The 12,785-nt window shown below is 64.8% G+C and overlaps 1 protein-coding gene and 1 non-coding gene across 12 annotated transcripts in view; one reads left to right on the forward strand and one right to left on the reverse strand.

Annotated features, from left to right (window-relative positions):
- The window catches only part of DEAF1 (DEAF1, transcription factor), a 21,288-nt gene extending 8,543 nt beyond the window's left edge, over positions 1-12,745 (reverse strand). For 2 of the 11 annotated variants that reach the window (XM_025046329.1, XM_025046328.1), the window contains exons 1-10: positions 11,202-12,742; positions 10,257-10,354; positions 8,415-8,544; positions 7,978-8,124; positions 7,544-7,683; positions 7,038-7,103; positions 3,869-3,995; positions 2,917-3,045; positions 2,310-2,433; positions 333-574 (exon numbers count right to left, since the gene is read on the reverse strand). In XM_025046329.1, the coding sequence (XP_024902097.1) occupies positions 333-574; positions 2,310-2,433; positions 2,917-3,045; positions 3,869-3,995; positions 7,038-7,103; positions 7,544-7,683; positions 7,978-8,124; positions 8,415-8,544; positions 10,257-10,354; positions 11,202-11,565 (1,567 nt within the window). In that variant the 5' untranslated portion in view covers positions 11,566-12,742. Of the gene's footprint in view, positions 1-332; positions 575-2,309; positions 2,439-2,916; positions 3,046-3,868; positions 3,996-7,037; positions 7,104-7,543; positions 7,684-7,977; positions 8,125-8,414; positions 8,545-10,256; positions 10,355-11,201 lie in introns of all 11 variants that reach the window. The other 9 variants (XM_025046333.1, XM_025046331.1, XM_025046330.1 and 6 more) reach the window with 7 other exon arrangements.
- Positions 6,350-6,468, forward strand: LOC112479272. The gene has a single exon (XR_003046136.1). It is a non-coding gene; the product is annotated as a 5S ribosomal RNA (ribosomal RNA).
- Positions 12,746-12,785: the final 40 nt, after the last annotated feature.

Here is a 12,785-nt window from a genome sequence, read left to right on the forward strand (position 1 = left end):
CCCTGCTGCAGCAGGACGAAGTGAGAAGCCGGGGGGAGATGCCACAACGGGGCCTGGGGGTGGGGACAGGGAGTGCCCGCCCTGACAGCTGCCCCAGAGACACACTTGCCGGTTCTCCAAACTTAACGGCACACGAGACACTCCTACTATGTGACAGCTCGAAAGGACCGCCACGTCCATCCCGGTCAGTGCTCGAGAAGGGCCGGCCGGGCACACGCGACTGTCGTCCTCGTGGGCAGACCAATCCATCTGCGAGAACCCGAAACCCTGGCCAGCGGCTGGCCCCAAGCGGCGGACACGGTGTCTCCAGCCGCCATGCCAGCCGGGCTCACCTCCTTGCGCTCCGCATCGGCCTGAGTGCGGGCCTGGGCCGCGGCGGCTTCGCGGTAGGAGCTGGCCTGCTTGGCCTGCTCGAACAGCGTCTTCAGCTGCTGGGCCGTGCTGAGCAGCGAGTTGACCATCTCCTCCAGGTACAGCCAGTTCCGCTGCTCCGACATCTCTAGCCCGTTGACCACTACGGGGGACGCGGGCTTGCTGGAGGGCGGGGCAGCCAGGGCCGGCAGCGGCGTCAGCACTAGATGGTGGGAAGCAAACCAGAGTCGGGTGTCACACAGGTGCCCGCGTCAATCGCCCACTGGACGCTGTCGTCAGATGCTGGGGAGCAGGGTGGTCAGTGGTCGGTAGGGGTGACTGTCCCAGGGCCTCCTCCCAAAATGCCCCCAATGTCTTCAGAGCTCCACACGCACAGGTGGGAGCCACATGTCCACAGGTGACATACACACGGACAGCGAGCAGGACGTGCCCGTGTGGGGCCACCACAGACGGGCCTTGCAGGACCCGGTGAGAGGACAATGACGGGAGCGAAGTGGCTCCGGACTCAATCACGTGCACAGTAAACCAGACGCAGGGACGGGGGGGCCGAGGCAGTCACACGTGGGGCAGGTGGAAACTGGACTCTGGGGGCAAGCCCGCGACAGACACGGAGGCAAGGCTGCACACCCGACGTGTGTGCGGTGCCACTGACCAATGTCGCCTCCACTGAAAGTTAACTACAAAGGGGACCCGGAGTCTCCTGGCCACGTGTCTGCTCACGCAGAAACTCTCCTGGCATTGTGGCCGCCCACAACGGGACCGAGGCTTCTCAGCCAGAGAAGAAAGTTACAAAGATGGAAAGAGAGGAGACTCGAGTGACCCCTACGGTTTCCAAGGTTGGGATGGGGACAAGACTCCACGCACGGCCTGGGGTGCCCACGACCTGGGGCACGCACGCCCAAGAGCAGGTGTTTAACAGGCAGCCTCCCCAGAGAACCGGGTCTGCAGCACGGGCCAGGCTCTCGGCGTTGACACTCCACTGCGGCCCGTTCCAAGCTGCCCACGTGAGGTCGCTGGACGTGGGCAGTCGGAGCTCCGGTCACAACCGTCCGGCCCAGCTCACCAGGCCCGAGGCTGGCACTCGGCTCTGCAACACCACCTACTAAAAGGCTCAGGACTCCCCAAAACCCCAACATGAGCCTTCAACACTTCCCTGTGCCCGAAAGTAAGGACACACTCAAGAGACAAGGGGCCAGATCGCGGACAATTCGGGAACAAATAATGACAGTAACAGGTTACAGCCCAGACAATAAGGGCAAACTCTGAGTCCACACTGAAACGAATCAGTGCACGGGCAAGTGGACCGTGGGACAAGCAGCTGAGGGCCACACGGGGCGGGGCACGCCATCGCCCAGGACGCGGCTGGGCCCAGGAGCTGGGGGCGTGGTGTGCGTGGGGGGCAGAGCGCAGGGGGCTTCGGGGTCGGAGAGCGTCTACCCGGGCGAGAGGAGCGAACAGGCGAGGGCGCGGGCACGAGAGGGCTGGGCTCACAAACCACGAGCACGTTTCCGTCCGCCGTGGCCTTGCTGGTGCGCCGGGCACGCAGGGGCCCCACGCAGCACTGCGCAGAGTGCGGTGACGCAGGAGTCTGTCCCACACGGGACGCGGCGTCAGGGCCGCCTGCGCCCAGGCGCAGGTCCTCACGCTGGCGCTTCCCCCGCAGCCCCGGCCGGCTCTGCGTGGAGCGAGGCCGCGCCCGGGGCACAGGCGTCCTCGTGGGGAGGGCGGAGCCTCAGCCCTCCACAGGGCCCGGCAGGGCCTCGGGCGGCGTGGGCCACACGGTCTCCGTGCACGAGCAGCCTGACGTGTAGCAGGGGCAGCCGTACACGACCCCCAAGTGACCGGGCGCAGCCGTGTTCCCATGGGCAGTGGGCACCAAACCAGCGCCCTAAGGAGCAAGTCCGAGGACCTGGTGTGCGGCGATCCCCCGAACTGACCAATTTTGGGATGCGATGTTGGCAGAGCGGCTTCCGGAAAGGGCGCGACCTGGCAGCCGTCCTGGTAGCCGGGGTAGTGGGGCTCCGCGTGGCCGACCCTGCATGGGGGCTGCACGCTGGCTTCCTGCACTGGCGACAAGGAAGGACAGGACGGCATGGCCTCGCGGCCCAGGCACTGGCCACACAGGCCGTACACCTCGGCCTGCCCAGAGCTGCGCTGTCCCTTAGCCTGGCTCCTGCCACACGGGCCAGAGCTGCCACAGCGATGCCGTCTGGAACACACCCCTCGTTCCGCCCCCTGTTGTGGCTGCTGCGATGTTCACAGCCACGTGCCCTGTGTCTAAGGGACAGTGCTGCTCCTGAGCGCAGTCACCAGACTGAGCCTTCTCAGCCTCTCAGGGCAGGTGGGCTGTCCCAGTGATTGCCACATCCGCCCCCTACCTGTCCTGTCTCCCCTTCCCGCCTGCCCCACACCCCTTCCTGCCCAAGCTCAGGCCCACCTGGAGCTCACCAACCAAATACCCCTGGTCACCCCGCCTGGTACCAGACGACTGACAGATGCCGACCCAGCAGAGGGGAGGCGGGTGGGGCAGGTGCTGGGACTCACCTGTGGCTCCCGCGAAGACATCTCCCTGGGCCGGGCTCTCCGAGATGACGGCCGTGGCCTCCACAGTGGACGCCCGGTCAAAGGTCAGTGCACCAGAGGTGGCAATTTGTCCCGAGGGCGTCACTGTGACTGAAAAGTAGAAGTGTTTTTTACTTTACCACACTGGGGCCAAGGCTTGTGGCTGAGACCCAGGCGTGGACATGGACACCATGCTGGACGCGCTCCAGTCACCTCTGCAAGGACACGGAAGAGGGCAGTGACCTCAGGAGCCTATGGGGACCGAGGCATCGCAGGGGCGGCGGGCAGTGACCCCGGGAGCCTGCGGGGACACAGCCGGGCGTGGCAGGGGCGGCGGGCTTCCCATGGCAAACGTGCTGCTTGCAACGTTTGGGTTTGGACACGCGAAAGAACTGCCTGGTCGAAAGCAAAACTAAAATTTAAAACAACTCAAAACCCACTCTGTAGTTTGACTTAAGAGCAAGGAGAACACGGTGGTGTCCCCGCACGTCTGCACCCCGTCTCCGCAGGGTCGCCCTGCACCGGGGGCGCCAGCTGTCAGGCTCCCACTTCTCCCCGTCCGTCTCTCCCACGTTTCCACGGTTCTCAACAAAGCCAGACCCGCCCCCACGCCGCGAGCCCCCTGCTAGACCACGTCAGCGGGGCATGGAGCGGGCATTCCGGAAGCTGCCCAGGCCGAAAGGCGGAGACGTTGCCTCGAGGACGGCAAGACGCTGACGCCCCCAGGAGGCTGGGGAGCCTCCCCTGAGCAGTGTGTGCCGCACACTGTCCTCAGTTCACAGGCGGGGAGCCCTCCCACCCCGGGGGCCGGTCCCCGAGGTGCAGGCAGGCAGGAAGGGGACACAGGAGGACCCGCCAGCCCTGCAGGGCCTGCTTTAAGGGACGCTGGCCGTGGTGGCCGGCGGGCGTGGCGCGCCGCCTGGCAGGAACTCACAGGCAGTGGCGGCGGTGGCTGGCAGCAGCGCGATGCCCTTGCTGGCTTCCTTCTTCACCGGAGCCGCGGGCAGCTCGTTCTCCTTCTTGCGTCGCTTGTAGGGGACGAAGAGCCGGACTGGACCGCTCTGCGGGGGCGGAGGGAGACGGTGGGCGGGCTGATGGTGGCCCTGAGGTGGTGCCCCAGCCTCAGGCCGATGCTGGGCTGCGAGCACCCACACGAGAGCGGCTCTCGAGTCCCCGCCTCCCTGGCAGAAGAGTCATCCAGGAGGGGAGTGGGAGTCACGGGGCTCGGAAAACGAGCCAGAGCGGCATCCGCATCGACCGCCCAGGCGCTCCCGGAAGGCAGGACGAACGGAGCAGAGAGGGGAGACGGCCGCCGGGAGCGAGGGCCGGTCCAGCAGGCGCTTCGTCCCCAGACGCCCCGGGGGAGGACGGCCTGCGGTAATTAACTGATCGAGAAACGCCCACGGACAAACGACAGGAAACAGCGAATGTGCCAGACGCGTTCCCACGAAGGCCCAGACACGACGGCTGCAAAGGACAATGTCCCCGACCCCTCGAGGACAACTGTCCTGCTGCGTGTCCCCGACCTCTGGAAAAAGCCACACCCCGACGCCCCACGCACCCGGCACCGGCCCAGCCTGGTCCTCGCACACAACTCGGGTGCTCTGCTGTCACCCTAGGGCCTGCCCCACCTCGTCCGCGGTCTCCACGTCTTTATGACGAGACACCTCCTGCCATGGACCACCCGTGGTCCAGGACTCACAGGTGGAGGCCTCTACCCCTGGTGTGGCTGTATTTGGGTCAGGTGACGAAGGCTCTTGAGGCCGTGAGGCCGTGAGGGGGCATCTGTCCCTCTGCCACATGACAAGGCAGCTGCCTGCTCTCCAGGAAGCCAGTCAGCACCCGTCTCAGATGTCCGGCCTCCAGACCACGGGGAAATCCGCTTCTGCTCTCCCAGCCCGGCAGGGGACGACTCCCGACGCGCTTCCCACAGCCCGGGCGTGAGCGTGTCCTCGAGGCCTGTCCGCCACTGGGCACGAGGCCCCTGCCAGGCGGGGCCTCTGCGGCCTCCCTCCCTCTGCACGGTCCACACCTCTGCTTCTCTGCCTCTTACACTGTGGAGACGGACCCCCTCCGGGCTTCCTGCCGCTGCTACCTGTGTGCTGGCTTTGCTGCCGTCCTTCGTGACATCACGGCGCCGGGGCCCACTCTTGTCACCTCCACGGCTCTCGAAAGCTAGGGCCAGGGACAGCGCCCATGTCTAGCAGAGTGACAGTCAGCTTCACCTCGGGTGCTCCTGGCCACTCACTGGGCCTCCACGCTGGGGTGCGGCCCCCCTGACCCACAGGAAGAGCCGCCTGAGGGGGCCGGGGAGCGGGAGCCCCCCCCATGGGACGCCCAAAGTGGGGAGAAGGCCCGGTTCTGGCCCACCCCCCTGGAGAGAGGGGAGGGGTGGCCCCGGCGCAGAGGCCAGACGTGGTCAGCCTCGGACGTCTTGGGGGGCCGGTTTTGCACAGGCCGCGGTGGTCGTCTGCCACCGTTTTCATGGCCACAGTTGTTTCTCGGGGAGCCGGTCCTAGGGCACTCCGCACCGCACTCCTGCGGCCAGAGCACGATGCAGCCCAACACAGCGACATTCTCGCTTCGTGGATTGTGCCCTTGGACCCATGCGAGGGACCCCGGGTCACGAAGTCTCCCCCCACGTTTTCTCCTATAAGTCTCAGTTACGTCCCACACCTGGCTCTGCGACCCCTCTGAGCTCGTCCGTGAGGAGTGAGGGTCAGGCCGAGGCCATCTGTGCTGACAAACTGTCCCAGCGCCGCGTGTCGAGAAGCCGCCGCAAGTGGCCCCTGGTAGGCCCCTGGGACCCGCCAGCCCCGCGGCCTGGTTGTGCCACGGCACCGTCCGCCCTCAGGCCCCCGGTGCGAGTCTCTGCTCCCACGGCTGCCGAGGCCGCCGGTCCCCACCGCCCCTCCCCACACGTTCTGGAGTCAGCGTGTTTGTGGAGTCAGGGGCCGCTGCGCAGAGCCGGCACGTTTACTGGGCACCTCCTCGCCCGGCAGGCACGGCTCGCCGAGCCCCGGGTCTCCCGCCCTCCCCACCGCAGCTCCAGCTCCGCACACAGACTCCGCACGGTCTGTGATGCCGACAGCTCGGGACCCCCACGTCTTGTCCTGCAGGGACCTGACCTGATGTGCTCGCACTGTCCTCGTGCCCGCAAGACGGCTGAGAGTCCCGCTGGGCAGTTCTGCGGGACTCGCTCACCGTTTGCACAAAGACGTCCCACTGGTCGTCTGAGCCATACGTGAACTAGACAGTTTAAAGTAGTTTTTCCACTCGAGAACATGACGTGTCCCCCCAATTAAATTTTCTTTCGCATGTCCCTGTGACTAACCACATGAGCAACCAAAATAAGGAAGCCTCACTGAGCAGCTTTAAGCTAACTTTGACATTTTCAAACAACATTAAAACTAGAGTCTACAGCCATGCCGCCCTGAATACGCCCGATCCCGTCTGATCTCGGAAGCTAAGCAGGGTCGGGCCTGGTTAGTACTCGGATGGGAGACCACCTAGGAAGACCAAGCGCTGCAGGCATAAAACATAATTTAAAAAAAAAGGGATTGTAAGCTGACGAGGTCCTTGCAACCTGTGAGGTCAACCGAGGGTTGCCTCACCTAAAAAAAATTAAGGAAAAAACAACTAAGGAAGGTCGAAACAGGACTGGCATGGGGATACGCCACAAGTTAGTGCCACAATCGTGCATCTGTATTAAAACCCGTGAAACGGTTAAGAGCTTAGGAAGAGGGAACACTGCAGAGAACACAGAGGCTTCACTGGAGCGCCCCCAGGGCGGGCCGCCGAGTGGCGCGGGCCGTGGGCGCACGTCAGCGCGGGGCCGTGGGCGAGGCCGCGGTCTACGCTCACGTGCTGTCGGAGGAGCTGTCCGCCACTTACGGAGTCTCCTTCCCTGTCCTCTGAACGCCACTTAGGCCGGCCGCGTGCCTGTCAAGGCATCAGTCACCAGACGTGCTGGAGAGCGGGGCCTGGGCGAGAAACCATGACAGCCCCGGTGGCCCGACAGGGTGCCAGGGACGGCGGCAAAGATGAGCCCCGGAGGGGAACAGCGCCTTGGTCCGGGCGGGGCGGGGAGCCCCGGCACTCACCAGGCTCATGTCGTCACAGCAGGCGGCACAGGTGCAGGACGCAGCGTGAGGGTTCAGGATCCCGTCCTGAAACCAGACAGTGCCGGACATACCGCGGTTGGCCTGGTGCGCCGTCAAGCCCACGGCTGCCATTCTGCAACCGCCCTCAAAGACAGACCCCAAAGCCAGAACCTTCTGTCCTTCAGCTCCTGTGAATCACGCCCAAGCAAGACCACCTCCTTCCTCCCTACAGCGCCCTCTGTCAACTCCCCAAGAGCTGAGCTGGAAGCAACACCTAGGAGCCTCCCCCAGGGAGGGAACTGGAGGGTGGGGAGGCCGGGTGTCTCAAAAGTCACAGCACGGCCAGCATACCCCAGGAGCCCCTGCCTGGCCCCACCCAACCAAGCAGTCCTCGGTCCTTGGGGTAAACATCACGTGCCCTAGCGCAAGGTCAGGAGGCCAGGCAGGGAGGCGAGAGCCTGGTCCAGAGTCGCGGGCCTCACGGGCAGACGCTCCCGCAGCAGTACCTGGATGAGGCACTGCAGCGGCCGGCCAGCGTAGCGGATGCTCCTCTTCCAGTCCTTGCTGCTGGCTCTCCCCGCCATGGCTTCGAACTCCGTGGGGCTGTACCAGTTGTCCCCCTGCTTAATGCACCGGCCCCGGCCTCCTGGAGTGACACGGCAGCCATCGGCGTGAACCGCGATGCCCTGCTGCCAGCTCCTGCTCACTGACGTTGGGCCAGGTCCTTCCCGCCTCCCGCCCAGCTCCTCGGATGCCCCGTCCAGGCCCGTGCGACCACCCCTGCCACCAGTGCCCGCCTGCTTTAACTCCGGCTACTGTCCGTGGTCCTGCACCGCGCTGACAGCGGCCGCTTCAGGACCAGGCCTCCGGCCACCGCGCTGACCCTGCCGCGCATGCACCCCGCTCCGCGCACGCGCCCCGCTGGCCGGGGCGGCCTCACCTGAGCCCAGCCGGCTCTTGTGCAGGGTGCCGCTGACGTTGCGGCAGCGCACGGGCAGCTCGCTGTCGTAAGCCGACGGGTCCCAGCTGTACTTGCCTCCGCCCTTCTCCTGGCCGGGAGCTAGAGGAGGTGCGGGGGACTGAGGACCTTGGCAAAGAGAGCATGGTGACAGTGAGACACCAGACGCACCTGAGGGTCCAAAAAAGCTCATGGGCTCAGTGCAACCCCAGCGGCAGGCGTCCACTGCTCAGTGGCTGGCACGGGCGGCGCCGCCCTCTGCTCTGGGCAGCTGTGCCCACCTGGGAGCCCCGCCTCCCTGGGCACACGTGGCACTCTAGGCTCACCGCCACAGCCGTCCCTACCCACAACGAGCCCGCGGGCCGGGGCCCAAGAGCTGGGGCGCCGCAGCCATAAGCGAGGTCCCTCCTGGCCCTCACCTGGGGTGAGCGGGGCCGCCGGCCCCTTCAGCCCAGCGGTCTCCACGATGCTTCCGTCTGTGTGCACGACAATCAGCGTGGCTTTCTCGGTGTTCAGGCTGTCCCCAATCTGCAGGGCTGTCCTACCAGACTAGAAGGAAGAGCATGCCGTCGGACACCCAGGGATGGCTGCCAGGCGTGTCACCTGTGCGGTGGGGCGTGGTCCTACAACGGGGTCCTTGCTATCACCAAGGGGACACCTGCCATGCCTCGGCGGTCTCTTTCAAAGATGTCACTAAGCACTTAAACACAGAGCCAAGAATAAGAAGGGGCAATGCTAGGTCTGTGTGGCCCTGAGCAAATGCTCGACGTTGCTGGTCAAAGTCACAGAATAAGCGTGTACCATAGACATGCCCAGGAAACAGGAAGTGCCCCACTGTCCACCTGAGAGGCCAATCTGCAGTCACAGCCAGGCCTGGTGCAGGCCCCCTTCCCCACAGCCACTCAGGACTGGGGCCTCCCAGACCGCCCTCGGACAAAGCTCTCCTCCCTGGAGGCCACGGCAACCTGCCCACATCCTGTGGGCCAGCCCCAGCTCCCGTCCCTGCTGGCGCTCAGGCCACCGTGCTGCCCACCAGGTGCTCACCCCAGCTGGTCATCAGGCCCTCCCTCAGAAGCCTCAGGTGGACCAGGGGCCCCCAAGCCAGTAGCCCCAGCGCAGCATCCGGGATGGCCAGGTGCTTTCCTGCCAACCGCATGAGTGAGACGCTCCTCACACTGGGAAACGCCGCCTCAGCTCGGGGATCGAGTGGGAGCTCCTCGTGGTGCTGAGGGGCCCCGACCGCACGCACACGCACACGTGCACACACGTGCATAGGCCCGCCCCGCCAGGCCTGGGAGGGTGCCCCACCGGAGGCGAACGCTGAGCCTGGCAGCCCTCCACTAGAATAGGGGTGTCTCTGCCTGCATGGGAGCCTGAGAGCACCCTCCTCCGAGGCAGGGGGCACACGCACATTCAAGACCCCTCCCCTGGTCGGTTTCCCACAGGGCCCCTGTCCTGCGAGACGGACAGACAGGACAGAACCTGCTGCCAAGGAGGAGTGACCGGCAGGAAGCGCAGGAGCACCACATGGCCACCAGCCTGGCGTTGCCCCACACGGGACAAACCCCTCAAATCGGCCACGTCCCCCTCTGCCCTCCACCCTCCGCCCCAGTGGTTCAGGCGCGTTTTCTGTTTGTTGCCACTCAAAAGACAATAACTTTGCCATCAGGCGCCTTGTGTCCCAAGAGTGCCATCGAGGCTGAAGAGAACTTTAACAGTCCGGCAAAGGTCCCAGGGACAGTCCACTTTCTGGAGACGCCCACCCCCAGTGTGCACCCCGGAAACAAGCTGTGCCCCCAAGTCCCGAAAAGCCTTGACTGTAAAGGGTGAACAATGTGCTGCAGCACGGCCACAGAAGGCTCTGAGGGCACAGACGCTGCTCAGAGCGTGACAGAGCGGGTGGCCCCGGTGCGCATGGCACGCATGGAGGGCGCTGGGCTGTAAGGTGACAGGGACGACGCGGGACCAAAGGGATCTGGAGCCGTGACCAGAAGCAGGCAGGGCCGGCCGCTGAGGAAAGCTGGGCGTGCACGGACGCTGGGCACCCCCCACCTGCCCCAGGGCCGTGTGGCAAGGAGGCAGGGGCTGGGAAGGCCCCCTCTGTCCATCAGTCCTCGGGCTCACTCCCCGGCCACGGCAAGGCTGAAGGAGAGTGGCGGCTGTGCCCTCTGAGCCCAGGCCCGAGCAGGCTCCAGGGAGTGGGCCACCCTGGGGAGCAGGCCACCCAAAGGTGGCCCTGGAGAGCCTGCGCGGCAGCTTACCAGGACGTGTCCCGAGAGCGAGGCAGCGTTGGCCACCGACGTCGTGAAGACATTGTCCGCCGAGGCGCCCACGTTGGCCACCGTCACAGTGGTCACCTCTGCAACACAGGAGCCCGACTCAGCGCGCCATCTGAACCAGGCCTCCACGCAGCTCCAGCGCATGCCTGCACCTCGGACACGCTCACGCGGAGCGGAACCGACACTTTCCGACCCGGCAGCAATTGGGTCTTCCAGGAGACAGGCCGCCGGCCTCCAGGACAGCCTTTCGCTGTGGTGAAAAGCGTGCCATGCCCGCCCTGCGGCCCAGGCTCTGCCCAACAGCCCTTCCGGGGGGAATCAGACCACAGAAACCCTGTCCCACACAGGGCCCCTGATGCGCCCCTTCCCCAGTGGGGCCCCTCGCCCACCCCACCCCCAACCCCCGGCATGGGCCAACCCCTCACTCAGGCTACCCCCGCCCTTCGCCTCCACCGCATACCATCAGGTGACTGAATGCTGTGTCCCCAGACCCCCGCTGTGTCCACCTCCCTCACATTCTCCCTCCCCCCTCAGCCGCCTATCACTCCCAAACCCGCCCTCATCGGCGCACTGCCCACACCTAGCGCCCAGGCCCCTGGGCTCGGGCGCCCCCTCTGCAGAGCCTGTCCCCCGTGCTCCTCCTTGGCCTCCTTGGGTCACACAGCATTCCAGAGTGTCCCACACTGGGGCCGTCTCTGGCAATACTGGTTGAAAGATTTCTGCACCTTCCATTAACTCGCACTCACCGGCTGCTCTGGGAACACCTGGCCCCCACCCGTCTCCGCTACCAGACCACGTGCTGTGGACCCCGGGAGCCCACAGGCAGCGGGGCCGGGCTGAACACACGCTCAGGTCTACAGCCTGCACGAGTGGCCGTGTGCCCAGGGAGGCGGCCTCAGTGCCAACGCGTGCTGTCGAGGTCCGCACCTGGAAACCGGCCGCAGACATTGACAGCACAGCGCTTCGCTGCCCTAACACGTGCAGTACGCAACCAGACACTTTTGCAGGAAAACAGAATGTCGACGTGCCTTTCTAATGTCATGACAAATGACGTCACATTTCTGCATTCAAAAATAGGTGCAAAAAGGACAAAAACCTGAGGAAAATCTTCGCAGTCCAAAACCCCAATGTCAAACCAGAGTTTAGTGACGAAACTGAACACTTTAAGGGCTGCGAAGCCATCTTCCCTCGCTTTTCCGAGGATCCCAAACAGACCAAGGCACGCCAGAGGCGTGTGCCCCACCCGCCCCACCTCTGGGGCTGAATGAACGCCGCGTAAACAGGTGGCCATGTGCCCTCTCTGCGCGTGCACATATGCGGCCGCACGTGGGGGCCAGAGGCTACTGTCCAGTTCTGAAAGCTGTGACGGCCCCCAGCAGGACAGCGCCTCACATGTGACGCAGCCACAGGTTACTCTCCAAGGGTTCTGACACTCAGCTCTGAGTCCTTGAGGGCCACCAGGCACACTCCCATTGGGAAGGGGTACGCCCTAGGGTAAGTCTCCACCACTTTGGGGCATGGTCTGGGACTACCCTAAAGGGCACTACTGCCAGAAGCTCCATGGGTCACCAAGCTTGAGAATGACAATGGTCTGTGTGGCAGGGAACAACACGTGGGCCAGCAGCTCGTACTGGCTTTCCTCTGGGAAGGGGGCCTGATGAGAATGCCACTGGAAAAAGGGAAGATCCGTAGTGGAAAGGAGGGGACATGTGGGAGACAGACGGGCAGCTGACCTCTGGTGTCAATGCCCCAGAAAGCCATTGGCCTTCCCAGGGTGGGTGACCATTGTCTCGTTCCCCAGCCCTCAGGTCACCCCTTTGCAGGCCCTTAGAATTCAGGGGACCAGACATGCCCACCCTTGGGCTACTACTCTAGGACAGGATCCATGTCTGACCTCTGCCCCCGCGTGTCACAAGCACCCAGGACAGACGGGGAAGATAAGCAGGGCAAGCAGCAGGTGCCGAGAAGGTTCCAGAAAGAATGCAGAGTGCTGTACAGAAGAGGTGGACTAGCATAAGGAAAAAGGGTTCGGGGAGCAGATGTGCATGCAGGGGAAGGCCAGGCTGGTCACATGGTCATGTGTGCACGGACGATAGGGTACACAAGGTAGGTGTGAGGAGGTGCTTAGGAAGGGTGGGTGGGCTGGTCTCACAAGGTGGGTGCGTGGCAGGTGCAAAGTAGGCGCGCAGGACACATGTGGACTGCTCGTGTGGGGTCCATCTGGGCAGGTGCACACGCGGGGTAGGTGCGTGCGTGACAGGTGTGGACTGGTTTTGCAGAGCACAAGCGTGCCATACACAGCTGGCTGTGGGACTGCGTGAGGGCAGGTGCGCGCGGGAATGTGTGGGCTGGTCGTGGGGGTGTATGCGGGGCATGTGTAAACTGGCAGTGCGGGGCGCACGAGGGCAGGTGTAGCCAGGTGCGAGTCAAGTGCAGCTGGTCGTGCGGGTGCGCGCGGGACAGGTGCGCGCGGGCGCGGGCGGGCGGCACTTGCCTGCGAAGGCGGCGGCC

This window comes from Pteropus alecto, unplaced genomic scaffold, assembly GCF_000325575.1.
Source record: "Pteropus alecto unplaced genomic scaffold, ASM32557v1 scaffold43, whole genome shotgun sequence".
Taxonomy (NCBI): domain Eukaryota; kingdom Metazoa; phylum Chordata; class Mammalia; order Chiroptera; family Pteropodidae; genus Pteropus; species Pteropus alecto.